The sequence below is a fragment of the Drosophila eugracilis genome, unplaced genomic scaffold (genome assembly GCF_018153835.1).
Source record: "Drosophila eugracilis isolate 14026-0451.02 unplaced genomic scaffold, ASM1815383v1 contig_367, whole genome shotgun sequence".
NCBI classification, from domain to species: Eukaryota; Metazoa; Arthropoda; class Insecta; order Diptera; family Drosophilidae; genus Drosophila; species Drosophila eugracilis.
In genome coordinates, this window is record NW_024573224.1 from 1,652,719 (window position 1) to 1,680,453 (window position 27,735).

At 42.7% G+C, this 27,735-nt stretch overlaps 5 protein-coding genes across 6 annotated transcripts in view; 3 read left to right on the top strand and 2 right to left on the bottom strand.

Moving 5' to 3' along the window:
* The window catches only part of LOC108116345 (cadherin-87A), a 58,704-nt gene extending 41,860 nt beyond the window's left edge, over positions 1-16,844 (top strand). The window contains 15 exon segments of the mRNA XM_017228159.2: positions 8,020-8,082; positions 8,147-8,493; positions 8,550-8,695; positions 8,766-9,073; positions 9,131-9,909; positions 9,911-10,177; positions 10,788-11,804; positions 11,868-11,918; positions 12,789-13,388; positions 13,465-14,063; positions 14,121-14,904; positions 14,968-15,243; positions 15,300-15,562; positions 15,629-15,971; positions 16,034-16,844. Of these exon segments, the coding sequence (XP_017083648.2) occupies positions 8,028-8,082; positions 8,147-8,493; positions 8,550-8,695; positions 8,766-9,073; positions 9,131-9,909; positions 9,911-10,177; positions 10,788-11,804; positions 11,868-11,918; positions 12,789-13,388; positions 13,465-14,063; positions 14,121-14,904; positions 14,968-15,243; positions 15,300-15,562; positions 15,629-15,971; positions 16,034-16,108 (5,910 nt within the window). The 5' untranslated portion in view covers positions 8,020-8,027 and the 3' untranslated portion in view covers positions 16,109-16,844.
* LOC108116349 lies at positions 11,652-12,739 on the bottom strand. Its single transcript, XM_017228163.2, has 4 exons — positions 12,442-12,739; positions 12,190-12,390; positions 11,861-12,136; positions 11,652-11,768 (listed from the first exon to the last, which is right to left on the bottom strand). Exons 1-3 carry the CDS (start codon positions 12,684-12,686, stop codon positions 12,010-12,012), a joined length of 573 nt encoding a protein of 190 aa, XP_017083652.2. The 5' UTR covers positions 12,687-12,739; the 3' UTR covers positions 11,652-11,768; positions 11,861-12,009.
* A 71-nt stretch (positions 16,845-16,915) lies between the features above and the next one.
* LOC108116347 (putative inner dynein arm light chain, axonemal) lies at positions 16,916-18,105 on the top strand. The gene is made up of 2 exons (XM_017228162.2): positions 16,916-17,542; positions 17,597-18,105. Exons 1-2 carry the CDS (start codon positions 17,170-17,172, stop codon positions 17,974-17,976), a joined length of 753 nt encoding a protein of 250 aa, XP_017083651.1. The 5' UTR covers positions 16,916-17,169; the 3' UTR covers positions 17,977-18,105.
* On the bottom strand, positions 17,988-27,545 carry LOC108116346 (RNA helicase aquarius). Its single transcript, XM_017228161.2, has 8 exons — positions 27,362-27,545; positions 26,820-27,300; positions 26,415-26,758; positions 20,796-21,830; positions 20,287-20,741; positions 19,013-20,228; positions 18,574-18,942; positions 17,988-18,515 (listed from the first exon to the last, which is right to left on the bottom strand). Exons 1-8 carry the CDS (start codon positions 27,473-27,475, stop codon positions 18,075-18,077), a joined length of 4,455 nt encoding a protein of 1,484 aa, XP_017083650.2. The 5' UTR covers positions 27,476-27,545; the 3' UTR covers positions 17,988-18,074.
* On the top strand, positions 23,121-26,421 carry LOC108116350 (probable G-protein coupled receptor Mth-like 5). Of its 2 annotated transcripts, none has more exons than XM_041818768.1 (6): positions 23,121-23,730; positions 24,798-24,922; positions 24,987-25,157; positions 25,224-25,405; positions 25,461-25,964; positions 26,030-26,421. In XM_041818768.1, the coding sequence occupies exons 1-6, from the start codon at positions 23,478-23,480 to the stop codon at positions 26,286-26,288; spliced, it is 1,494 nt and encodes a 497-aa protein (XP_041674702.1). In that variant the 5' UTR covers positions 23,121-23,477; the 3' UTR covers positions 26,289-26,421. The 2 variants fall into 2 exon arrangements, with proteins under 2 accessions (XP_041674702.1, XP_041674703.1); XM_041818769.1 differs by having other exon boundaries at positions 23,125-23,730; positions 25,464-25,964.
* Positions 27,546-27,735: the final 190 nt, after the last annotated feature.

Consider the following 27,735-nt stretch of genomic DNA (forward strand, 5'->3'; position numbering starts at 1 on the left):
AACAACGGCCGTGTGGAGTGAAAAGTTGAAGGCCATGTAATTATGTGGGTGGTATTTGAGGCACGTACAACAAACAATACCGTTAAATATAAAATACTTATCAGCTTTTGCTCTCACCTGAACTGAAGGTAGCTGTGGAATATCCTGCCAGGCCAGACCAAACCAGACCAGGCCGGGACAGGCCAGGCAAGGCCCTAAGTAGTCATCATCAGTCATGCGTGCGCAGATATTTTAAGTGCTTTCTCCCGGAACGTGCCCCGAGCACTTGCTCCTGTTCCATGGAAACTTATATACATACATATACCGATGCAAAGAGCTACCAGAGAGCCAGGTACTATATTATAATGCCTATGCTTATAGCCAGCCTGGCTCGCATTGCAGTTGCTAGTAACCAAACCCAACTCACACCATCGATTGCCCATCTAACGGGGCAATGGTTTAGGCCTTGCCACGCTGCAATGTCTGGTTTAAGGGCCATAATGAATGGCCACTTGAAGCGCGTGAGGGGATAAAGTCGAAGGGAAATTGTCGAGTAGGGTTGCCCAGCTGCAATCGAGATGATAGCAGTCGATTATCGACGAAGCATGGGAAATATAATGCGATTAAAATTCCAGGAGAAGTGCAAAACTGTCTATATATTTAATGTTAGTAATTACACTTGTGGTTCTAATACCAACATAATTCAAGTTGAAACTTTGCAAGTAATGGAAATAGTTATTAAAGTGCTTTACAGTCTTTGGTTGGTAAACAACCTGTTGAAGTACTTAAATAAGAAGCACGAAGGTTAGTGTTTAAATGGTTTCGGGAAGTAGTTTAAATATGATATTTTACTGTATCTTTTTGAGATATTAAGGTGATTTATTTTTGTTATTTCCCATTAACATACTTATGTATTTATCACCTTTTGACCCAGAATACTTGGAGAAAGTTAAATTCAAAACTTTGCACACACGCAGCTCCTGTTGCACCTCCAATGGCTTAAATGCACAACGGTAGTTTCGGTCTCGTATGCATTATGATTGCGTTGCATTAATGGGATGACTACGGCATGTTATTGGCCCTGTTACCGTTGTTGTTACTGTTGTGTTCCTCGGAGTATTGTTTCATCTGTTATTATAGTTGTTGTATTTTGGATTTGGTTATGTGTTTTGTAACAGTTTGGCTTCTGGTGTTGCTATTGTCTCAGCTTTTGCTGTGCTCTGCTGATAATGGCACAGCCCTAGAGCTTGAGAAAGTCACAAAACAAAGCTACGAAAATCTAAGCGGCACACAGTTTTCCTCCTTTTTTACTTCGGCCCACACATTTTCCAACGCTTTTACCCCAAGAGAACAATGAGTTTAGAACAAATACAGAAAAAGAAAATAAAGAAAAATTGCTGTTGTTCGTTGAGGGAAAACACGCTGCATTAGAGCTGTGGTGGAAAACAAACAAACAATTAACCCTGTGGTGTCAACTGGGGTCCGATAACAACGCTATAAAGTTGTTGGTGTTTAAGGAGTTTTTACAAGGAAATGTTTTTACATTTATTTTACATTTCCCTATGTACTGAAAATGTTAGCTAAACATGTTGAATAGTGAAGGAAAATCCGTCGGTTTAAGAATCCTTTAAAATACTTTTGTTATCACAAAAATTGGCCTTCAAAAACTTGCGATTTTTATGATTTTTGAATGGAAAATACAATAAAAATTCTTATAACTTTTTAATATCCTTAGTGGGTTAAGTCTTTCTCAAAGTTCCTTCAAGGTCAGGCCAACTAATACATTACGGGTCATTTATTTGAAATGCTCTCATCTTGGCCAACTCTCGGCGACCATCACTTCCCCCTACTGCCGAGCAATCCCTCGAGCTGATTGTCAAGTGTATGAAATATATCAAAACATTTGGCTGTGTTTGACAAGCAGTCAAACTCCTTGAGCGGCCGCTCGTCAAGTGCTGAGAAATCTGCCTCTCGACGGCACTTTCCAAACCTCCCCTTCTAGAAACACCAACCCCAACCCACCCCTTCCCCAACCATTTTCCGCACGAAAGAGGAGAGAAAAAAAAAAAAAAAAAATAAGGAAAGGCAAAAAATAAGAGGAATTCACAAGAAATTTCATTTCCTGATGCTCAACTGGAAACCGTGGCACGGTGATGTTGATGGTGGTGGTGGTGGTTGGAACCCAACCCCAAAGCTTGGAGCTCGACCCCCGAGCTGTACTCATTTGGCTTTAACATAAAACCAATTTAAACTTGGCCAAGTGGGCGGATGGGTCTCGGCAAGGACTGTTTAACGTTCCTCAATATGCAGACAGACAATAACAAACTACCGCGCCAAGCTTCTTTCGATGGAAAACGAGAAAGAAAACCATTTTAATTTCATTTCAGAGCCGTAATTTTAAGTTCGAGTTTCCACCTGTCTTTGCTATGGGAGTGTGCGTGGGTGCACGGGCAGACTGCCACTTAATACTCGTGGGAAAAACAACAATGGTAATCCTGCCAAAAAAAAAAAGAAAAAAAACAAAAAAAAAACAACTGAAGCGCCAAGGCAAACAGCTAAAGAAGAAACTTGATAATAACTCGAACTCGAACTCGCTTGCTTTCTGGCTTTATTCCTTAAGACCCAAAGTTTTTGGGTGGGCCTCCGCGCCCTTTCGGAAGAAGAAGGATGCGCATGTGGCACGTTTGCCTCATACTCTCTACGCTCGTCCCGTTTGTCTTTCATAATTGCGGGGGGATTGTAGAAATTAAGCGACTCGCTCATAATAAAAACCAGCATCCTCGACGATAACGATTAAGGCAACAGATTTATAGACACACACGCGTGTGGGTAGGTAGGGATATAAGAGTGTGTGTTTGGCCCCAACAGGTGCCAGGAGTCGTCGTTTTTCCACTTCGTAGCAAAGGCCTCGCTTTCAGCCTCACCGCCCTTGGATCCCAATCCCTCCTTAGTTAAGTGCAAGTGCAATTTAAATTCCAAATTTGTTAAACTGTCACAAGTGTTTTGAATACGAAATGAGGGAGTCTCAGAGAAGGACAGTCCGTTACGTAACTTTAATATTTGTTGTTGGGAATTTTAAAGTTTAAGAAAACAAAACTTTCTTAGTATCTATTTTATTTTATTAGAACTTTAACTGAGTTCATAGTGCTAAGATCCGACCGGAAAATATATTTACATCTTAAAACATACAATTTCGAATCGCACCTTTTATGGCTTATATGGATTGTATGGGACCGGGCTAGGCATAATTATACAGCGCAAATCTGTGAAACTGTAAAGGGGCGATGAACGATGCGAGGTGGCACGAATCGGGAGTTGGAAAATGGGCGGCGGTGGCGTCGGCGTGGCAAGTCAGGTGAATGTGAAAATTGCTTAGCAAAAAATAACAAAAAACAAACCAGAAGAAAGAAGAAGAAACTTTGACTTTCGAGCATGGGGATGGTTCCTAAACAAACACGGACAGGACAACTTTGAGTTACGATGGAGCACGCACATGAATGTGTGTGTGAGTGTGTTTGTTTGTGTTGGTGTTGCTGTGTGTGTGTGTGTGTGTGCCGTGCATGAGTAATAGTAATGATGTTGGCCCACTCAAGAAGTAGAACAGTCCCCTCTTCCCATCTCCCTCACCACCCAACCAGCGCCATCAGGCTTATGAATAAATTAAGAGGGGAAAAACCCCACCCCCTCTCCTCTCCACCCCCTTCTCACAAACAAAATGGGGACAGAAGGCGCAAATAAAAAAGAGCAATTTAAATGCGAACAAAAAATGTTGAGGCATCTCTAAGGAGCTGGGTGGGGGGCTTCGGGGGCGGTGGAAGGTGAGATAAGGCCAGGCGGCAACTGAAGATAATGCCGTTTAAATAGAATCCCTGGCAAAGGTTTTTCGCTGGCAACGCTTTGGGCCAAGTAAACTGCAAGACATAAAGAAAATGACGCCACTGACAAGCTGATGGGCTGACGGGTGAGGCTGTCACCTGAGGGGAAAGAGGCAGAGAAGGTGAAGCGTCGCTCGCACAGGTGATTTACATAGCATACTTAAGTGGAGCACTTTGTGAACCCCATTCCCTCCGCATTTGGGATATCATCATCATCAGTCCTAACAAATGTCGCCAACACACTCTCACACAGCTAAAGAAAGAGAAATATAGATGGTAAACGAAAGAGATAGGAAATCAGCTAGGCAACAGCCAACTGAAATCATAAAAAAAAGCATTTTATGAATAAAATGTATTACAAGCGACAGCATACGGAGTTTGACATTTTTATTATGCCAGCGAGGGCTGAAATCAGATAAAAAGAATAACGATGGAGAAAATGAAACATTGATGAGATGCACTGTAAACAAAAGTTATAAAACTGGAAATATGGTAAACCCATAAACCATTGCTTTCATACGACAAATTGTTTTAAAAGAAAAATTGATTTACTCAAGTGTTTTTCATTTACTGGTATAGAATATATAAGTAAAGTATAGCAAAATATAAGTCTTAAAATGAATATCAACTAAATTTTATAGGGGTTTATGCTATACAGCTTTAATATCTCTTCCCAAAACATTTTTTATCTTATAAGCTCTTTCTCCCACCCAAAATATTTCGTTTGAGAACTGCGAGTAAAGCGGAAAAAAAGTTACGTATCCGGCAAAGTCAAGTGTCAAGTTTGCCAGCCAGTCACAGTCGTAGTGGGATTCCCCGGATTAGTGGCAAAAAAACCGCGCAACAGACGAGGACAAACAAGTTTTAAGCATTAGTCGTAATCGGATAAGGGGCAAAAAGCATTGGGTGAACAGAGTCAGGAACAGTGTCCCTTGGAGCGCACCTAATTCAATTATTATTGCCACTCCCCCCCCAAAAAAAGGGAGTCAGGGCAGCGGCATCAGAGGACACAAGCCAAGCTGGCTAAACAAAATGTATTTTAAATAAATATGATTTATTATGTTTGACATGGCCGGAAAAAGGTATGGATGGATGGCTTCTCATCCCAGAACGGAGTGGAGGCAATCTGCTCGAAGGACAGCCAAAACTGCTGTGCACTCAAAGTAAATTTGACTCAAGGTACACATGGTTTTCTTTTTTTTTTTTTTTTATGGTGCCACAAGGAAGAGATTGGGGCAAACGACCTGACCCCGGGGGAAGGATTTTGGCTGCCACCTTGTGGAAAGGCTTGAATCATCAACAGGTTGAACGGGGCTTGGGTTGGTTTGCGAAACCCCCCTCAGATTCGGTTTTGGATTGACAAACGTGAAAAGGAAAATACGTAAATGCAATATAAATTTACTGTATGATTGATATTGGTTATGCTCCAACGAACGTGTGTCTATATACGTGTGGGTATATATTTATATATACTCTCTATATATATATGGAGGCAGCCTTAATGGCGGTGATATAATATTGACACAGAGCACAAGAGCTGCCTGGAAAATAACCAAAAAATATATTGCCAAGAGATTGTGGGTTATTAGCGGTGTGTGTGTGGGACGAGTGAAGCTTTTGACTCCTCTTCTGATCCAGAAAATTGAGGGAAATGATGGAAATCGCATTGAAATTTGTTCAATCCCCCAAAGACTTTAAGCCCATGCCAGTGTGAATAAGTAACTGACTTGTCAACTTCAGCAAAGTTTTATATTGAATTAAAGCTTCAAACAGAATGCATTGAATTGCATAAAGAAAAAGATATCAAGAGAAAATTTACAATAAAATTCCTTAAAGAAAATGAAAATAAATCCCTAGAAGAATAAACTAAAAAGGGTGTTGAAAATTGTTCTGTGCCTAAAATAAATTTATATTTACATGCATAATAAAGAAAGACAACCTGCATATTTGATGTTCAAGCTTGAAAGGTCGATGAAATTCTGCAGTCTTGCGCCATGGCAATTATTTTGCCCAGGAAATTTTTACATATTTGTATGCAAGGAAATTTAAACATATCACAAAAGACATTTATTTAGCAAGTTAATGTTATGCAGTCTGAAATGTCATATGGATAATCATTAGTTCCTGCCTTACCTGAAGACAATGGAAGTTCATTGGACATACCTCTGGTCTGGGCTCTAAGCTCATAATCTCCATAGATCAACGCACAATGGCTATAAATCTGTTTAGTCTGGGGTAACATGATTTAGCCGTTCATAAATTCTCACTGTTTAGTTCTAATCAACGGGACAAAGCTCAACTAAATACCACGCCAACCGAGTGAGAATATCATTGGAAACCACGTTTAAGCCCGAAAGGATATACATATCATATGTCAGAGAGAGGGCGGAATGGGTGGTCGGATGATGACGTGTGCTTTTGTGCGGTGGCAACCAGTTGAATATGGAATTGCATTTATATTGAATTGTCGAAGAGAGTATTAAAATTGGCAGGGACTTTCACACAGAAATATTTCGAATATTTAAAGTAATATACTCTTAAGCCCCTTTTTTAATATTCAGCAAATTAAAAGGAAACCCAGTCTGTAGTAGTTTTTGTTTAACTAAAAGTGCTAAATTCTAACTTTATATCCGATGCACAAGCTTAAACATTTCAGTTCGCTCACAGTTTATTCGCCATTAGAGTATTTCGAGTTCCAGCATGAACTTTTAGCCTGCGGTGGGGATTAAGGGACGGATCGAGTTTCATGACAAGGGGGCTGGGGTTGGTAAGTTTAAGTCCAAGCCCGACAAACCCTCAGCAGACCCGAAAACAAACCCGCTTAACCCTAAAATGTTCAGTTTATGGTCAGTGCCGGACGACTGCAAAACGCTTGTAGGTGAATTTATGGACCCAACTCAGCCAGACACAAGCATGCTTACCATCTGGAGGTGTGTGTATGTGTGTGAGTGTGTGTGTGCTTGTGCTCGTGCTGACCATTTAGGCTCTTGGCCAGTGTTGTAAGCAAATAAACCCACACAAAACATGGTCCTAACTGAAAATATTTAGTCGAGCTTTTATGCATAACTAATTGGCTCTGCCTGGTTTTGGTTCTCGCTCATGTTTTCTCCTACTCTTGCTAATGCACTGGAAGAAAAGTTTGGAAAATAAGTCATACATATGGATTTAGGTAAAAATTCTTTAACAATGTTAGAAGAAACTTAACAAGAAGTTTTCCACTAACCAATAATCAATTTTTATGTAAGACATTTACTGCTCTTTTATATTTTGATAATTCAAAAACTAAATTAAAATTACTCAGTTTTCTCCCGAGTGTACTCCTGTTCCTTCGCCCGTTTGTGTGGTCATCGCCTGGCTGGCCCATCTGCTGGTTGCCAGATATGTGCGCCTCTGGTCCACGGGCTCACAATGCTGGTTCTCGGTTAGGTGGTGCGTGCCGGACAAATGGACGGACGCAACAGGAATGTTGGCGCCTTCGGCGATTCTCTTGCTCCGCACCCTCGTATCCCCTCTTATTTATGCCCCCTCCAGCCCGCAGTTAAAGTGCACAATTTGCCACAATGTTGCTTGTTGGCTCTTTTTGTTGTTGTTCCTGTTGCTGGTTGTCATCAACAACGTTATGTTGTTATAGCCATCATCATCAGTAGTCCCACCATCACCATCACCACCATCATCCGCATCATCGTTGTCACGCTCTCACTGCCCTGTGTGCATTGTCAGCTAATTGAATTTTCAGCACGAAATGAAATTTAATTTATCTTTATTGTTTGTTTATCCCACCAAATGACGAAAAACAAAAACAAGCATAAAACCCCAAAAAAAAAAAATCTAATAACAATATACAACACCCTGAATTATGTTAACAGGATTTTAATATTTACTGAGGGTACTTCCTCTGGAGTGTAAATTTGGAGTGATGTTTTTTTAAATTCTTTTAGTAGAGTAGGTCACCTTTTAAGTCCCAAATTGTGTATTTCTAAAAATGTAAAATTAATTATAAAAGAATATTTTTACCTTTCATCAGAGCATTAAACACTTCGACTATGTTGTTCGTTTGTCTCCGAATTGTCTGACAAATCTGTTGGTTTAAGCTTATTGGATCGAATTTTTCCTGCAATACAAACTTAAACAAACAATTTACGTTTATTTTGTTTATTCTTTGCAGGCCCCAAAATGAAGCCCGCTCTGGGGCTGTTGATGATCTGCCTGGGCCTTAGCCTGGCCAAGGGTATGTCGAACAGAATGAAACTTGAAGGAATTATTTTTAATGTTGTTTCTACTTTCTTAACCAGGAGAGACAAATCTGCCGCCAGTATTCACGCAGACCCTGAATAACATTATCCTTTACGAGAATGTGACTGTGGGAACCGTAGTTTTCCGACTGGAAGCCTATGATCCGGAGGGAAGTAATGTGACCTACGGAGCTATCGGTGCTGATCACTTTAGCGTAGACCCGGTATCGGGAAATATTACGCTGATAAAACCATTGGATCGCGAGGAGAAGGATACACTGAAGTTTCTAGTCTCTATAAGGGATCGTGTAGATCCTGAGGGAGAATCGGAGCGGGATAATGTAGTCGAAGTACCAATTACTTTTATCATCCTTGATCTGAACGATAATGCACCAGAGTTTCAGAATGTAAGTTCTTAATTAAAATTCTACTTTTAACCTTATAATCATTAATTCTTCTGAAGACTCCCTATGAAGCCGATGTAAATGAGGATGCTAAAGTGGGAACCACTATCTTTGATAAGATTCTTGTCAAGGATAGGGATATAGCTGGCGACAGTCTCGATATAAAGTGTTTGCCCCAGCAGCAAAGTCCTGAAGCCTGCAGCAAGTAAGTATCTTTCTTAGAATTCATTAAAAAATTATAAAAAAACTAACTAATTATTTGAAATCCCAAAAAGATTCCGTCTCCATGTTCTCAAACGAGAAGCCACCGTTCTGGAGGCAGCTGTTGTGCTCAATGATACCCTTAATTACAACCAACGGATGGTTTACCACTTCCAAATCGAAGCCACTGATGGGCCACACAAGACCCAAACCACTTTCGAGGCGAGGGTGAAGGATGTGCAGGACAAGCCGCCCGTATTTCAGGGCTCCCTCTCAACGGTTATTGATGAGGACAGTCCCATTAACACCTTGGTTCTTACGGTTCATGCCCGTGATGGCGACACTGGGGAACCGAGAAAGATTGTCTATGATCTGAGGACAAGTAAGTCAATTTACAAACTTAGCAATAACGTCAATATTAATGTGTTGTTCCTAACAGATCCCAATGACTATTTCCTGCTGGATGCCCAGTCTGGGGAACTGCGTACAGCCAAACCATTAGATCGAGAAGCTTTAGAGGATTCTACGGGCATTATCTCCTTGGTGATTCGTGCCCGAGAGCTTGTGAACGGAGTTCCCAGCGATGATCCCCTGACATCTGCTACGGCCAAGGCAACGGTGACCATTAGGGATGTAAATGACTCTCCTCCGGTCTTCAATCGCAAGGAGTACTCTGTGTCCCTCTTAGAGAACACTCCCCCTGGCACACCACTCGCCCTGGACATGAGTGTTAGTGATGCTGATGTAGGCATCAATTCAAAGTTTTCTCTCCGCTTGGATGACGTATCCGGAGTATTCGATGTGGAACCCAAGCTGGTAACCGGCTACTCACAGGTCAATATTCGTGTGGCAAACGGTACTCTGGACTACGAGAACCCCAACCAGCGCAAGTTCATTGTACTGGTGGTGGCCGAGGAGACAGACACCAATCCACGGCTCTCATCCACGGCAACGATTACGGTCAGCGTTTTAGATGCCAACGACAATAAGCCGGTTTTCGAACAGGAGAGCTACTCTGCATCCGTTTCGGAGGCAGCACTTCCGGGTCAGTACATCGCCACTATTACAGCCAGGGATGTGGACTCTGGAAGTTATGGTGATTCCGGCATTCGCTACAGCCTTTCGGGAACCGGAGCCGAACTTTTCCATGTCAACGAGCAGACAGGTGTTATTAGCTTGGCCAATTGTCATGGCGAAGGGGAGAGCAGCAGACGCGAAGCGACGTGATCTGCAAGAGGAGGAGATGGAGGAGAACCTGGAAATGCTATCGATGGATATGGCACCCAGAGAGATTGGCACCGAGCCCACCGTCCAGTATACGTTAATCACCCAGGCGCCAGAAGAGCAGGCCTCGTCGGTTCCACTATCAGCTCCAGTTGCACACGCAGCTCCATCTGGAGTTCCCGCAGCGACTGCTAATGACTACAAGGCACCGCAGACGTGTCTGGACTACGAATCGGAGACCACGTACTTCTTGTCATACAAGGTGAGTGACTGTCTCAATCTTCGTGTGCGGGTGGCAAGGTTTTTATGTGCGTAACTTGGTGTGGGAACCATGTGGGATATGCCTCGTGTAGCCATCAGATCCTTTACTAACATGGGGAATATAAATAACGAAAATGGATTAAAATTCCGACCTGCATCTTGATGACTAGCATCTAGATTTTGAGCAACTTAGAACTGATTTAAAACAATGATGTTTTGTTAATATATAAAACGTATATTTTAAAATGATTTTAATAAGTTTTAAGTTAATTCCATAGGTAAATGTTAGATAAACATGATTTTAATTTAGCTCATAATTATTGACTTTATATTTACATAAAACTCTGCATTTTAGAGCCCAGCCAATTATGTATGATAACTTGCTGAATAAATTAATAACGTAAACAATTATTATTCATAATCCCGTCTAGGGATGTGAAATTCATTGACAGCTACAGGATACTAAATAAAATGTATTTGCATACATTAAATTTAGACATTTAACCATAAATAATTTATTTTGATAAGCATAATGTCGAATTAAGAGGCCATTATGTGAATTTTAACAAATCCATAGATAAATCTATTTTATATATTTCATAATTTTTTAGGCCACCGACGACAATGGGCGTGGTTCGGCATCTGTTGTGTCTCTCCGGATTTCAGTAACTGATGCCAACGATTCACCGCCCATCTGTGAAAGTCCTTTGTACAGGGCTAGTGTGGATGAAGGAGCCGTGGTTTTTGATTCCCCGCTGATTGTCAAGGCCAGAGATGCAGACACCATGTCCAGAATTAGCTACAGGATCAGGGGTTCCGAACAGGTTGAGGGAATCTTCGATATTGATCGAGAGACTGGTCAAATTACCATCCGACCTAATGCCACTCTGGATGTGACCAATTTGAATAGCGATCAGCTCATCTTTACTGTGGAGGCCAATGATGGACTTTTCTCAGCGCACTGTGGAGTAAACATAACAGTGCGGGATGTCAATAACCACGTTCCCAATTTTGAGAGTCAGAGCTACAGTGCCGTTGTCGAGGAAAATTCTGAAATTGGAACGAGTGTGGAAAGGGTGCATGCCACTGATTTGGACACCGGCAAGAATGCCGAGCTACGTTACCGTATCCAGCAGGGTAGCTTCGATGACTTTGGAATCGATGAGCGTACCGGTGAAGTGTTTGTCTCCCGGAAACTGGACTTTGATCGACGCAACACCTATCAGCTGCAGGTTCAGGCCTCCGATCTGGGAACTCCTAGTCTTACTGGAACCGCTACACTGACGATAAACGTCCAGAACAGTAATGACAAAGATCCCTACTTTGTACCGGCCACTCAGCATGCAGAAGTCCGAGCGGATGCTCCTCCTGACCAACTGGTATACACTTTAATTGCCCTCGATCCCGATGTGGCCAGCCATAATGCCTTGGAGTTTGCCGGCACTGATGATATAACAGCTATTGATAAAGAGGGCAAGGAGCTAGCGCATGACGATCAGTTCAAGGAGTACTTTAAGATTGCCAGAAATGGAAAGGTTTCAGTTAACAAGCAGTTGGATCGCAATCTGTTTGCCGTGATGCGGATCAATGTTCTGGTTACGGACAGCACAGCACCCAATGTCCAGCAGGTATTTATATTAAAAAATATTTAAAATGATTTAAAAATATAATTTTACTATCTTACTTTTTAGGGTCGAGGTTTGCTAATCATACAGATTATTGATGTCAACAAAAATCCACCAGTGAGTAAAATATTCAGTATATTATTTTATATATTCCTTGAAAAAAGATCAATTTGGAAAGTCTAGAAATCCTATTCTGAGCTAAGTATAGCTAGGAAGCATCCAAGTTTTGGTTGGTCAATTCAACTTCATCTACACTGTCTGGTTCCAAGCTGTGTGTTTCCTCATTAAAAGAAACTAAATTAACCAAGTGATTGTGTTGATCCGAATAAATATTCCTTCGATTAAGAAATTATAAAATATTTCCAAAAAAGATTTAGGATATACCTACAATACAGAGATGCTGCAGGCAATTTTCACTGACATTTTAAAAAGAAAGAAAATGAAAACGGACGTACTTTCAGGATACAGATAGCATAAACTGCCGTAGCCCAAAATAATTTCGTAGAGATTTAGGATGACATTGTCAATGGCCTGCACAATGATAGTGGGCATTAGCATCTCTGCTTGGGTGTTGGTTAGAATGGGATATCTAAGAAAGAGTAAAAAGCGTAAAATAGGGAAAGCTCTTTAAGTCACTCACATAGCCACAATGTTTGAAGCCAATCCTAAAAAGCACAGGAGAAAGCGGACCACAATAAGGCCACTGATGAGGAATGTGAAGATCTCCCTGATCCATATCTCCTCATTGGAACCATCAACGCCTTCCTTAACATTGTTCAAGTCTGCATATAAGCGATACACATTCAAATAAGTGGCATTAAGTAATATGGCAAAGGTATTGATGAATAGCAGTCTTGACTTAGAATACGAGAGCTCATTGAGCATTTTTTGGTTAGTTTAAGGGAATAATTAGAAAATAATCTTAACTAGCATAATTTTGACATTGTTTTCAAAGCCATAGATAAAAACGAATTTATTTTTTCACAGCGCTTTAATGCACCATGGAGTGTAGAACAGCCGCAGATCAAGCTGCAGATGGTAGAGGAGCAACCTGTGGGCACCGTGCTGACCACTCTTCAGGCCACCGACGAGGATTCTAGTATTGGAGAATTTAATATTAGTGCCAACGACTATTTTGCCATAAATCAGACCAGCGGAGTTATCTACACAATTGCCCGACTTGATTACGAAGCAGTTAAGGAAGTCAAATTCCAAGTCACTGTTAGTGACACGGGGGTGCCCGCCTTGACAGCCACCGCTGATGTGGTGGTGGATATTATAAACCTAAATGATAATGACCCTAAGTTCTCTCAATCTGATTATTACTTCAATGTCACGGAGAACTCACCTCGAGGAACGGTGGCGGGAAAAGTCGAGGCACAAGATGGAGATGTGGGCGTCTTTGGAGAGATCACATACACATTAATTGGGGAGAATAACAAATACTTTAGCATTGATGCCTATACTGGCAACGTAATGGTAGCCAACTCTTCGATTCTAGATCGGGAGCAGATCAAGGAGCTCACACTATCGGTTGTGGCCCAGGATAAGGCTCCCGCCGCTGTTCAGAAATCGGCCACGGCAACGGTGAGTAGTAATCTACTCCAACTAATCTACTTACCAACTAATCTTTATAATTATAATTCTATATTTTAAATTACAGATCCACATTAATATCTTGGATGTAAATGATAATGCTCCTGTTTTTACGCGAGATATCTATAACTCCACAGTGGCAGAAAATGCCGCCTATCAGCCACCTGCCGCCCTTCTCCAAGTGCAAGCCATTGACCAGGATGAGGGTCTGTATGGCGATGTACGCTATATCATCACGGCTGGCAACGAGATGGCTCTTTTCAAGCTTGACGCCCAGTCGGGCATTGTATATCCAGCGCAGAGTTTATCTGGGAAACATGGAGCCTACGAGTTGACTATTTCGGCACGTGATACCCAGGGATCGGGCACCATGGAGAGCACAGCCAAAGCGATTATCACAGTGCTTAGGGTTAACCGCCACAAGCCGGAGTTTGTTATACCCGCACTATCCAATGCCACCATTGAGATACCTGGTGATATAGTACAGCCGGATTATCTACTGCTCACCGTTAAAGCAATGGATAATGATACGGAAGAGAACGGCAAGATCAGTTACCACCTTCAAGTGAATAACCGAAATGAGCAGCAGACCGGGGAGTTTAAGATCGATGAGGTGACAGGTGAATTGCGAGCCAGGACGCAGCTGAACCGCAAAAACCGAGCTAAGTAAGTTAATTACCTTTTTGCAAGGAAGTTTTTCATAATTTGTAATCCCATTATTAGCTACGATATCATCCTGGTGGCCCGAGACGCAGGTAACCCTCCGTTTGAATCGCTACGCCTTCTTAGCGTCAGCATTGTGGATGCCAACGAAAACCGTCCAGAGTTCCCCGATGCCTCCAATCCTTATAAGGTGTCAATCAACGAGAACAGCGGTCGTGATGTGAAAATTGGACACATTCAAGCGGCTTCAAGGAGCAAGCATAACAGGGATATATTCTACTATATGCTTTTGGGCAATGAAGATGGTGCCTTCTATGTTGACAAGCTGAAGGGTGACATTTACACAAACAAGAGTCTTGATCGCGAAGAAACGGATGTTTACACTTTGTACATCCTTGCCAGCATCAAAGCGGATCTGCATATCTCAGAAGAGGAACGCGCCGCATTCTCCATCAAGACACTAAATCGGGATAACACAGTCGCCAAGGTAGCGATCACAGTGTTGGATGTGAATGATAATCCTCCAGTGTTTGAGAAGCCCATCTACTATGCCGGTGTAAATGCGAATGCCAAGATGGGCGCAGCTATAACTCTGGTAAATGCTACAGATGCGGATCAGGGCAAGAATGCCAAGATTGAGTTTATGATCGTCGCCTCAAATTTGTATAAATTTGGAGCCACCAAAGCTACTGGCTCGATTGTTCCCAGCCCGTTTGCCATTTCACAAGATGGACGCATCTCAGCAAACACGATCATGGCCGAGTACAACCAAGACCGTTTCGAACTTGAGATTGTGGCTAGGGAAGTAGAGCAACCTCAGCGATCAGCTAGCACTAAAGTTAATGTAAGTGATAGATAAATAGTTTTTTTAACAAGTTTACATTATTTATTTATTGATGTCATCTAGATCTGGGTCTTTGATGGCACTCAATTGGTGCGAGTAATTTTATCCCGTCCGCCAGAAGAAGTTTATCAGGAGCAAGAGGAGATCATTGCAGAGTTACGCAATGCCACCCAGCATCGCATTATCGTGGATGAGATTCGATTCCATTTGGACTCGATTGGTCGCATCCGTATGGACTGGTGTGATCTGTACTTCCATGCTGTGGACCCTCAGACCCAGCAGATTGCTCCAGTCGATGAGATTCTCAAGGATATCGATAGGAACTACGATTATCTGAAGGTGGGTTCTTTAAATCTCAATCATTTTTTATTCTGATTAATTATGTTTTTGTTTAGGATTACTATGCTGGCTTTGCTATTGAGAATGTGGTTCCCGCCTACATAGCCATTGTGCAGGATGAGTTTGATTTAGCTGTGGCTGGACTAGTAGCCCTGGTCATCGTCCTTTTTGTAGGCGTTATTAGTTTTATTGTCCTGTGCTGTTGTCTGAAGCACTGGAATCTGTCTGTTCCTGTAGAGACGCGTCGTAAGGAGGCCCTGATTAAAAAACAGATAATCGAGGACCTCAACACTACCGAAAATCCGCTATGGATAGAACAGTAAGTGTCACTAGGACTAGAGAGTGGATTTTTATTTTTGATTTTTATTTATATTTTTTCCCTCAGAAAACTGAAACTTTATGAGGAACAGGAGCTGACCATGCAGGTCTTCTCAGAGCCCGATCACATCTCGAACTCTGAGACGCAAGGTCACTTGGACCATCGCAGCTCGCTTGAGCAGGTCCATCATGTGGGTCAATCGGTGGATAATACATATGCCACCATTCAGCCGCGTAATAATCAAAATCGCATTACTGGTAGCGGAGGTGCCGGTGGTGGATCGATGCGCAGCGGGGGAGGCGCTAGCGCTGGAGGTATAGGTGGTGCTGGCTTGTTACTAGCCCGCGTTGATCCGCACATGAATGAGTTCGCGGATTATGCCACGTTGCGAAACAATCGGGCGCCATCGGTAAGAAAATAAGAGCACAAAAATAAAGAATAAAACTAACAATGCCTTTTTCTCGATATTAGCTGTACGAGTTCACAGGATCCACTTTCCAGGCACCCATCCGGGATGGAGATGATGCTGTGGCCGAGCTGATCTAAGCCTCGCTGGGAGCTGCTGCCCAAAAAGATGTGTAAATTATGTAGTAGCCTGTGTATCTGTGTAATAGACAAGCCCTTGCCGTGGTTTAGTTCAACCGAATCTGTTCTGTTGCATCTTTGAGTTCGCCGTTGTGTTAACACCAACAATATACTAGACACGTACATAGCACATATAATTACTTATATACATAGCGTAGTTGTATCTGGTAAGCCAGCGTTTATCTAGAACTCAAGTAACCAGGTTAGAGAGCCAGGAGCTAAAAACAGAACTACAAGAACCCATAGAGGAAATTCTCCCGCATAAATAATGACAATAATATATATGTACTATTATATATTGACAATGTCTAGCCGTAATGAAACGATATGAATATGTAAGAGTTACTAATGTACATCTACATCTGCATCTACAGAATTCAGTCCAATCGAATACTTCCGCGATATTAGTTTTAATGGCGACCAAATGCGTCTACAGCCTAAGTTGTATCACTGAAAAAGACTAAATTATTTGCTCTTCCAATTCCGTACTATGTTTAGTTTTGTCGCTAACATTTAGTTACTTAGATCTTAGTTTAATTAGCCAAACTTGCTCATACTCATAAGTTCATATGTTAAGTTGGAGAGAATTGGAAACGTGCAACGAACTAAGTTACTTTTGACCCCTGTTCGAATCCTCACGGACAGAGCCAGAAACTCATTTATGTTTGCATTTACATTAAACATATTATACAAATAAGTAATTTGGTTTTTAATATTCTGGACGACCTAGAGGAAGTCTTTTGATACGTCTGTGGATTTTTCTCACCTGTCGATATTTGCAACTAAGGGAGGCTATCCCCAAACAACTATATGAGGCGTTGCTGAGTGCCGGAAGGTTGCTAGCCGGTGCAGGGAGAATAACAAACTCAAACCCCCCAGGATTTTTCACAGCGCAGGCATTTCTGATTTTCCAATCAACAAAATCGCTGAACAAACCTAACGAATTCCCAAAGCACACACAAGTTTAAATTAAATATACATATTTTTTGAGTTTTAAATTGAAAGAGGCAAGGACCGTCGAAATGGAGGAGTTAGATATAACCAGTGTGGGTCAGTTCCAGACCCTGGTGCGGTACAACAACCCGGTGCTAGTGGTTAAGCACCCGGACAAGAAGGGTGGCGCTCCGTTGACGGAGATTGAGATGAAAAGGCCCCAAACTGCGGGCGCTTTGTTAGATTCGAAAAAGGAAACCGAGGAGATACTAAATTCTATTCTTCCACCTCGCTGCTGGGAAGAGGATGGACAGTTGTGGCAGCAGTCCGTGTCCAGTACTCCAGCAACACGTCAAGATGTAATAAATCTGCAGGAAATGCTGGATACTAGGCTGCAGCAGACCCAGGCTCGCGAAACGGGCATCTGCCCTGTGCGCCGCGAGCTCTACTCACAGTGTTTTGGTAAGACCAGTCTTTTCTTATTTTCCAAATCTTCCTAACACGCTCTTCCCTCAGACGAGATCATTCGTCAGGTGACCATCAACTGTTCGGAGCGCGGCCTACTGCTTCTGCGTATCCGCGATGAGATTGCCATGTCAATGGAGGCCTATGAAACATTATACTGCAGTTCCGTGGCTTTCGGAATGCGCAAAGCCTTGCAGGCACACGAGGAAAAGGAAATGCTGCGTGACCGGGTGAAGACTTTGGAACTCGACAAAGAGGCACTTGAGGAGATCATCGCAGACATGAAGCTAAAGCAGGAGCAGGCCGAACGGCGCAATGCCGAATTGAGAGCGTCCGAGGAAAAGAAGTTCACCGAGGAGATCACTTTCTTAAAGAAGACCAACGCCCAGCTGAAGGCACAGCTGGAGGGTATAACCGCACCCAAGAAGTAGAAAAATATGTATGGTGTGTGGTCTATGCGTTTTGCATTTGTCACTTTAACTTTGTTGGAACTTATTAAGATTAAATTATTTGAGCAATTAATCTGCAGCTAAGACTCTTCAGTCGGAGCAGATTCTGAAGTTTCAGTAGTTTCCTTTTCAACTTGCTCCCTTTGATCCATCTCTGATTCGTCTACGTTTATCTCATTGAGAATTGGGGTAGGCTTAAAGGCTTCTGTTGTTTTTTTCTTAGGCAGTGGCTCTTCCTTAGCTGCTCGTTTTTCCGGTGGCTCCTCGGAAGTTTCTTCTGGAACATTATCATCGTCTTCTTGAAGGAACCGGTTGCGCATGGCTTGCAACTCCTCTTCGGTGGGCAGAGTGTCCTTGAGTTCCTCCATTTTGGCCATATACCGCTCGTATACAAATTGAGCCATTACTGACATGTTTTCTATTGTTTTTATAGTATCACTGGCCACATCAGCGCTGGCCAAACGATCCGTAGGATACGTATCCTCGGGTACCAGACTCAACTTCAGAGATCGCTGTGTAAGCTGCATGAAAATGGGATTAAAAACGTTTGAATCCTAAAATATGTCAAATTTTACTTACTAGATTAAATGTCTGCTGAAGCTCTAAACAGTTCTTAAACAGGGAGACCCTGCCAAAAACATATAGACCAAGACGTGCTCGACTCATTGCCACAACCAGACGTCTCACATCCCGTATATGTCCCACCGCCTTGGTTCGCACTAGAGAGATGAGAATGTAGTCGTTCTGCTGGCCCTGGTACTTATCCACAGTAGTGATCTTGTGCGGCCAACCGATGAGCGGATTGTTGCCACAGCGGGCGTTGATAACGTCGCGGATAAGATGCTTCTGACCGTTGTAGGTAGTCAATATAGAAATCTTCTCCGCGGGGTAGCCGAGCAGACGCATGTACATATAGACGGCAACAACATACTCCGCTTCAGCAAGATTCTGTGGGTACAACAAATTGTTTAGATCGGGAACTATCTTGAGTTCCAAAAATTAAGAAAACGCATCTCACCTGATAGAAGTAGGGATTGGGTTCACTTTCGCCCACTCCCTTGTAATCCTCAACATTGATGAGCTGGTAGTCGTAGGCAAAGCCAGGATTAGCCTTTTTGTACTCATCCCGCTCAAAGATGTGCTGCAGATCCTCCAACTTCTTGTAGCGCCACTTGTACAGTGAGCAGATACTGGCTCGAGCACGACCTTGTCCATCAAGATCTACAGTAGGCACTCCCAGGCGAACCAACCTGGTGAACAGACTTTGTTCCATGTTGGAGTACTTTTGGAAGGCCATATTCTTGATTACGGGAGGCAACTGATGGTGATCTCCGATCATGATCCAACGTTTTAACCGATTCAATCCATCCAGCGGATTTTGAAGTAATAGAGGAATAAAGGTCTCGATCTCCAGAATCTGTGCTGACTCTTCCATAAGGATATTGTCATATCGGAAACCAAGATTTACCAGCTCTTTACGTTTTAGTGCCGCATGTGTACAAGTCATAGCAATAATCTTTGCCTCTTTAACAAGCAAATATTTGGATCGATCTAGACCTGTGCGCAGCAGTTCAAAAGCACGGAATTCCTCCAGTTCGGTGAAAATGTCCGAGATGTATCGGAAATTAGAGCAGGCTGTATCCATAAGTTCCTCATAGCTGGCACCCTTAAACAATGGCTGCGGAGCATCGGCAAAGAATTTGCTAAAAGGAAATTTCTTCTCAAATACAACTCTCAGTTTCTCTATATCCGTCTCCTCCCTATGCACGCCCATCTGATTTTCGAACTTCTCCCATCTCGCCATCACATTGTACAGGTAAAAGTAACCGGCGGTCTCACAGGTGTAAGCATTGTCACCACCCACACCAAGGGCCTCCTGCAGCTTCTGCACTTGGTTAAGAAGATCCATGCGCTTAGCCAATACATAATTGACACGTCCATAGCGACTGTAGTCTTTCTCGGTCTCCAGAGCCTCCTCGCCATGACCCAGACGCAGCAAATGCCGCTCATCGATATCCAATGCCATGATCTTTTCGAACAACTGGTTAAGCGCCTGATTGGAGTGGGTTACAATCAAGGTGCGCTGGTTGGGGTGATTGTGATAAATATTCGATATGATTTGCACGGCTACATCAGTTTTACCGGTACCAGGGGGACCAACCACCAGTGTCAATCCCGGCTGCATACCAGCACGAATGGCTTCGACTTGAGTGGGTGTAAAGCGGATTGAGTTCCTAAAAAGAATGGGTGATAAGGGTTAAAAAATTTAACAAATTGAATTCCTTTACTCACTGCTTAGGCTTATCGCTGGGATATGGGCCTCTGGCCTCATATTTGTATGGCTGCACCGAAATGGATTTGGTTAATTCAGGCTCAACTTTTTCTTCAACCTCCTCCTCATCGCTTTCCTTATGGATAGCCACATCCTCAAATATTAGGCGATAAGGAGGTATCCTTTCTTCTTCTGGCACCTCACATTTCAAATCATAGTTTGGAAAACTTTCCACCAGATGCTTGTAGTCCAAGAAGGTATCGTTGAACTCTAGACTACGCTCCTGGTTAGTCATGTTACTATAATGGGCGGCTCCCGGATCACCATAACCTAAAAGAATGTCGTGGAGCCAAGGTGGAACCACGCATTCTGTATTCATAAGGTGACGAATGGTTTCCAAAACGGCCTTGAAGTTATTTTCTTTAGGCTTTCGGCGCATCAGGATGTTGAAACTTTCGTAGACATCGTCGGCACCCTACAATAAAAAGGCAATAAATAGAGATTTCTATTGCATACGTTGGGAACTAACCTCCTGAAGATCATCCATATCCAGACGGTACTGGTTAGAGTCCAGCCAGACGCGATAGCAACGCTGCTCACCTGGCAGCTGTGGCCTTGGTTCAGGTCCATCTTCTATGACTCGCCCATTGGCATCCAGCATGCCCTCCACCTCGCAACCTCGGACACTGACCAAACCCACCTGGGGTATGAATGGTTCCCGGTGCTTGTATTTAGTGCCATATGGTTGAGTTGGCTTTACAGTTATCAAAAAGCAAACATCATGTTTGCGAAGGTTCTCCCATTCCGCCTTGATCTCTCGCCTCACGGAAAGTGTGACTCCAACATCTGCACGCACCCTCGATGGTTTTTTTTCGCCAAGGTGGGGTTTGGCCACTTCGACTACTGCAAAGCTAGCAATGGGTAAGGCCATTCTTGCCCAGCCTCCAAAGACAACGTCGCCATCTTCTGACTGCCAGGGCAACATGCGACTCACGGCATCCTCAATGTCCTGCCGGATCTCATAAGTGGATTCCAAGCGGAAAAGATTAAAGTTTCGCAGCAGATAATCGTGGAGTGTGAGGAACTGTAGGTTAAGCTTGGGCAGTGCCAGACAGCTCTCACCGGTATAATATTCCGAGGGTACCAAGTTCTCGTCCCAAATGATGTGCTCAGTGGGATATAGGGGCATTTCGTTAAGGGCTTCTAGCTGTGAGCATCGTCGCTCGTGGCGAGTAATCAGAAGTTCACGAAGAAACTGCTCGTCCACACGGTGCCAGTCTAAGGGTGCCACCACTTCCTCGGGTACCAGATTCAAAAAAGTCGCTATCTGGAGGAGGCCCTTGCCATCCAGTCCACCAAAGTGTTGCTCCAGTGACTCTCGGTTATCCACTGTGGCCACATTAGACAAGGCAAAGACCCGTAAGCTGGGAAACTTGGCGAACACCGCTCGCTGCAGGGAGGTGATCTTCTTATAGTGCAGCTGGGTCATGTCATGATCTGTGAGGGAACTACCGGTGACATCGTTGATCTCAAAGCGGGTGTAAAACTTAAGCATGTCCAAAAGCTGTGTTGTGTGCGATTTAAACGTTTTATAGAATGAATAAGTTACTTATGCTACAGTCATTTATAGGAATTTAATATTATTTGCATTACTTCATTATAATAAAAATATTTATTAAATAATCCTTTTGAAAATTTTAATCCAAAGTAAATTATTTGCTGGCCCTCATGCCAGTTGATCCGCTCCTGTTTGATACCCAAAATGCGTGTTTTGAATGGAACGTGTTTTTGTTGTATTACCTGCCGTCGTGAATTCTACAAACTCACGCAAGAAATAAGATTCTCTTTGCACCGTACTCTCTTTCTCTCTTTTATGTAAGCTGCACTACAGGTATTCAAAAACAGACATACTATGTCAGCCAAGCCGGTTGGTCTGCCCCAAAAGGTTGATACGTCATCAGTTTGAGCAAGACCACTCACACAGTCTTACAAGTCAAAATTAACTATGTGTGCGTGAGCGGGAGTGCTAATTAGACGAGCCAGGTGAGCGGAAAGCGGAAGTCCTTTCAGGAGAAATGGGCGACTATCCCTGAGTCTCGAAACAATCGTGTGTGTTCAATACGAATATATGGTGAAGGTTAGCTGAAGGACTAGTTTTTTGTTAAAATAAATCATTACAAAAGACTCCTGCTTCTTTTTCTCCCTTTCTATCTGTGTGTTTTTGGAGGTGCGAGAGGACAAGTGTGATGACAAGGCACGCGTCATTAGGGGATTGCATACAGCTGCATCTTATCATACCGCATAATCTAGTCACATCCTGATGGTGGAAAGAGAAGGGAGAACACTACAGAGCGCTATAGAAGCAAACAAAGCCTCTGGATACTCAAACATGCAGACACTGCCGGTTCCTGCTTTACTTGTACCGTCTACTTGCTCCAATTGATAATTTCCGTCGCTCAATTTAAACAAGAGAGCAGGAAGAGGGCTCGAGAGAATGAGAGGGAGTGCATTTAAAGCCCTGCTTCAACTTTCTATACCCTCGATGAATAATGGGGTATATAAGGCCAGTTCAGTTTAGACTGAAAATTTTGGATCAATTTTTAAATTATCATATTCTTAAAAATAAATAGCCTATTTTTTACTTATCTTTATTATAATAAAGTTATTGTACGAATTTCTGCAAAGACATTTGAACCTTCTGCCCTCTAGGCAGGAAAGTGATTAGCAGGTATCATATAGTCGGGCCTTAAATATAGCGTTCCGTCTGGTTTTCAGTGCGAGAGGTAGCGCTTTGGTGGGGGTTGAGCGCTACTCTCGCAACTCTCCACTCTCTCGCAACCTTAGTGACTAGAAGTTAAGAGCAGGCGGCAGAGAGTCATTCGCTTTTTGTCGTCGCTTCGAATCGGTTGATGTTTCTTCTTCAATTTCCATTTTGAATTGAATTGTGTTTAAAGAGGAAGTAAAGCGCACATTGTTTATTAACCGAATGCGAGCCTGAATCCCAGACTGAAGTGTCATTTTGGGTGTGTTTTAATTCAGAAAAGTGTCACCTTACTAGAATTCTGGCATGCAAGTCATGATCTTGGCTCACAGCCGGCACCTTGATGACGCATTTTTTAGCAAGCGCAGATCCATATAAGCAATAACAACGACAACGGCTGCTTACCTTTGTATTTGTATCTGTATCTGTGTCTGTGTTACTGGGCAAAAGATGCTCGTAAAAACGCTTGGCGCGCATTTTGCAACCAAGCAATTTGGAAAAAAATGCAGCTGCTCCGCTCTGCTGATTCGCCTACTTCCCCTTTTATTCCTTATTTTAAACCCATTACCGGTAGCCAGTCATGTCACTAGTGGGGGATCACCGTCGGGAATATCATCTGATCCTCACTTAGTGCTGGTCAACAAATGCTGCGAAAAGTTCGAGATACACGTGGACAATGAGTGCCAGCAGGTCAACGAATCGGGTAAGTCTAACAGCTGGTCAGGCGGAAAACTCCTAGCCCCTCGGTAAAGTTACCATAACAACCACATTGAAGTTGGTTGGCCATTCAACTTTATGGATTTTCCCTCCTGGCATGCAACATATGTATGCCCAACATTAAATGGCCCATTTGTTGGCTATCAGTGGATCAGTGGAACGCAGCCAGCAGCTACAAACATCAACCCCCACTCATTCATTTACTCCCCCAAAACAAGTTCTCAACACAAACAGAGAGTGGCCCCAATCCTGATGAGAAGTATGATTTATGCTGTGAGGCATGCTTCTGTTTAAACTTTTAAGTAACCACTTGATGGGGGATTCCCAATCAGGAGTTTCATCTTTTAGAAAATAAAATGAACAGAAAAATCCATTAGCAAGGTACTATAGCTGCTTTTGTTCCTCTCAAATTGATTTACGAGTATTTATCTTCTTTTTATAAAACATTTTGTTGGAACTAATTTTATATAGCGTAGAGTAAAAATATAGAAGCTAGCTGAATGTTTGGCAAACAATTGTGGGAAATAAAGCAAATCGTCTCATAGCAACTAAATAAAAATTCTAGGACGGCTAGGTAGAACTCATTAGAAATTTACAACCTTGGATCGGTCATATAGGTGACACATAAAAATGAGACTATAGTCTAATATTTGAATCATTGTACTGATCTCATCGGATTTTAATTGTAGGGATTTGAGTAATCCCAAGATAAAAGCACGGCACATAATCAGCATATGCAATCTAATTTCCGTGTGCTCAGCGATGATTAACATATCAATGGCATAAATGGAACAAAAGTGCATCCAAACTGTGAAAATTGGAGGAGAACAAATCTGCACAAATTGCAAAAAATTGCAGAAAAACAGCTGATGAAACTGCATTGCAGTGCTCAAGTTCTTTGCTTTGAAGCGTAAATATTTATAGAGGAGGAGAGAAAGGAAATTCTGACTGCTCCCCTGATCCACAAGACCAACAAAGGCGGCGAGAACTTGAAATGCTTTAATGATTCTTAACGGTCTGTGTTCTCTATATATCTTTCCAATCCATTTGCAGACTACTTTCAGCCGATGTTCACCAGCTATGGAGGGGAGAAAGACATATCCACTAAGTTCAAATTCGTCATCGGAATTCCCAACTGTGGATCCATGCAGATGTGGCCCATATACCACTATACTGGGGTAAGTCTTAGGACTGTTATTTAGTTATCATAGATACTTATAACGTCTAAATTTTAATTTCTAGAGCTCTGATAAGCTAGTCCTACTGGAAGATGGCAAGCTAAGGCATTATACTAATGCAGAAAATGAGGAAGCTGAAAGTCATGGAATACAATCCGATTATGAGGAGGATATTGCTGGCAGTCTCGAGCCATTATATCACGATTACGATAAAGGATTGTACTGCATTGATCGGGTATGAATTACCACAAATCAACTTAATTGTATATATTAATAATATCATCATTGTACCAATTTGCAGGCGACCTCAAGTACTGGACAAGAGCATGTTCTCTTCGCCAAGATCTGCCTGGCCCGCAAGGAGATAAAGTGGAGTGACTCTAACTTCTTGCTCCGAAAGATCTTAAATCCAATATTTCACGGCATCTCACTTATTATCCTGCTGATCATCGCCATTATCTATTTTATACTTCCTACACTCAGGTGAGTAATGGTCAGAATTCGATCCCCTTCATGCGTTAATCTTGCATCCATTTAGCAGAGATCTGGTGGGCAACATTGTGACAACGATAGCCATTTGCCTGATGGTTAGCCAGGCAGCGGATCTGGTCCGAATCTTTACCGAGCTGACCAGCCATGTTAGCTTTATTGTAGCGGACATAATCATGTGCTTCAGCCTCCTGGCAGCCTTCTTTTGGCTGAATAGTTTTGGTTTTTACATTTGGAAAACCTTTCGTTCAAGAAACGTTTTCTTGCGAGTCACCGATGGCAGAAAATACTGCTATTATTCCGCGTATGCCTGGGGATGCACGGCCACGATGGCTGCACTGGCCGTCTTTGCACATTTCTTCCTGGATGCAGACTCTTACAAGCAAGAGCAGATGGTGGGTGAACAGGAGACAATCGGCTGGCTAGGCATTTGTATATTTTTTGCCCCAATTGCCTGCACTATTTTGGTGAACATATTTTTCTATGTGACCACCAGGAAGCTAATCAACCGCCGGACGGTTTATGGCCGCATTGCGCACAAACTGAAAGCTAAGTGAGTTGATCTACAACAGACATTGGTCATATAAAAATATTTTTAAATATCTTCCATCTTTATAGTTTCATCATGTTTTCGTTGATGCTGTTAGTAATGTCGATAGCATGGCTGTTTCTTATAATGTCCTGGCTTCAACTGGAAGGCTTGCTATATGCTCACATTGTGGTTAATGCGTTACAATCACCGCTACTGCTCTACATATGTGTGCTACGCCAGCGACATGTGACCTTTCTGTTAAAGAAGACCTGCTGCTACAATGAACCACCGTCGGCGAACGACTGGGGTGATGAGCTGCACTACATGAATGGCAATGATTACTGAGGGAGCCACCGTCCACAATAATTTAAGTGTTTTTGTAGTTTAGCAATGTCCAACATTGAGATTTGTACTTAAAATTAACTAATTTATGCTGTACGAGATAGTAATTAAAAAAAGTCTGACACATACCTGCCCAAACAATTTGCCTTCCTCACGACGAACCAAAGGCGACAGAAGAGCCCGCACGATAAGGTGACAGTCGTCCAGAACTGTATTGAAGAAGCGACGTGTTGGGAGAAGGGCCTCCAGGTCAATTATAAACTCCAGGAATCGCTCGCAGTAATGAACAACGTTAGAAGGCACCTGTCCCTCGGCGGGAATGTTTTCGAGGATGTGGAGGAAGTCGATAATGAGGTTCTGCATGAAATGTCTTTCCCAGACGAGTTCCGGCTTGCTGTCCTTTTCCTTTTTAAGCAGCCGTTTCCAGTACTTTCGCCACTCGGGAACTTCTCGCAGTTCTTGCTCGCGGCGACCTGTAAGGAAAAGAGTTTTGGTTAACTTAAATATGGTCAAAAACATCCTAAAATTACATACCCGGCTGTAGGCAGTGCCACATGGACAGAGAAACCAATCGCTTGGCTTGTTCGCGGCACAAATCGATCTCCATGCTGTTGAAGCAGTGATTTATAAACATCAACAAGGCCGTTCGCTCCCTCAACGAGCTGTTCGCTTCCTTGGCCTTCTTGGCGGGCAAACAGCTTTCCAGCACGTGGCGGAAAAATGCAGGATATTGATCCGGGAGTTTCTCGAATACATTCCAGACTTCGACACGCTCCCGAAACTTTTCGTTGGCCATTATCACAATAGACATAAGGTGGGCATGGGTTGCGGTATCCCGCTGATAATTTGGCCACAGATACTGCTCCAAGTACTGACTAAATTCAAGCATGTTAATTCGGCGCGCACTGTGAACACCGCCTCCGGCGATTTCCTCATTGTAGATGCGCTCAATGATATTAGCACTGTAAGGCAAATGATTCGCCTTCGTGTCCGGCGTCCAATACTGTGATGCCAGCTGTGGATAATTTATATTACGATTATAATTAACATTCAGATTTATTTAGTGGAGTACCAACCTGCCAAATGACATCAGAGCTGAGCTGGGCCATAGTGAGCGCTCCAGTCTTTTCTTTCCCATTTTTGGTGACCGCAACAACCTTTTTGGCCTGTGTTTGACTTCTTCTTTTCATGGTTTGATTATTAAATTACACAAAAATTGAAATAAACACAAATCTGCAGCAAAACAATAACCACCGGCCGCCAGTGTGACCGTTATGAAACCGGCAAAATATACCAAACTATTTATGTATGTTGTGAGCTGTTTCCACCACAATGAAAAAGGTATAGATTTATTGATATATCCAAATAAAATTTTCTAATCAGAATAATTCCATGTTAAATATTTCAGCATATATAATTATTATTTCACTTGAACAAATTAGTAATTTTC

What these genes read in the sequence shown, in the direction of transcription:
- LOC108116347 (XM_017228162.2), top strand. Translation starts at nt 17,170, where the DNA reads ATGGAGGAGTTAGATATAACCAGTGTGGGTCAGTTCCAGACCCTGGTG. An exon ending in GCTCTACTCACAGTGTTTTG is followed by an intron (nt 17,543 to 17,596) that starts GTAAGACCAGTC and finishes CTCTTCCCTCAG; the next exon opens with ACGAGATCATTCGTCAGGTG.
- LOC108116346 (XM_017228161.2), bottom strand. Translation starts at nt 27,475, where the DNA reads ATGAAAAGAAGAAGTCAAACACAGGCCAAAAAGGTTGTTGCGGTCACC. An exon ending in AAGGCAAATTGTTTGGGCAG is followed by an intron (nt 21,831 to 26,414) that starts GTATGTGTCAGA and finishes CACACAACACAG; the next exon opens with CTTTTGGACATGCTTAAGTT. An exon ending in ATATGGATGATCTTCAGGAG is followed by an intron (nt 20,742 to 20,795) that starts GTTAGTTCCCAA and finishes TTTTTATTGTAG; the next exon opens with GGTGCCGACGATGTCTACGA.
- LOC108116349 (XM_017228163.2), bottom strand. Translation starts at nt 12,686, where the DNA reads ATGCTCAATGAGCTCTCGTATTCTAAGTCAAGACTGCTATTCATCAAT. An exon ending in GCTTCAAACATTGTGGCTAT is followed by an intron (nt 12,391 to 12,441) that starts GTGAGTGACTTA and finishes ACTCTTTCTTAG; the next exon opens with ATATCCCATTCTAACCAACA. An exon ending in GCCTGCAGCATCTCTGTATT is followed by an intron (nt 12,137 to 12,189) that starts GTAGGTATATCC and finishes TCTTAATCGAAG; the next exon opens with GAATATTTATTCGGATCAAC.
- LOC108116350 (XM_041818768.1), top strand. Translation starts at nt 23,478, where the DNA reads ATGCTCGTAAAAACGCTTGGCGCGCATTTTGCAACCAAGCAATTTGGA. An exon ending in CCATATACCACTATACTGGG is followed by an intron (nt 24,923 to 24,986) that starts GTAAGTCTTAGG and finishes TTTAATTTCTAG; the next exon opens with AGCTCTGATAAGCTAGTCCT. An exon ending in GCGCACAAACTGAAAGCTAA is followed by an intron (nt 25,965 to 26,029) that starts GTGAGTTGATCT and finishes CCATCTTTATAG; the next exon opens with TTTCATCATGTTTTCGTTGA.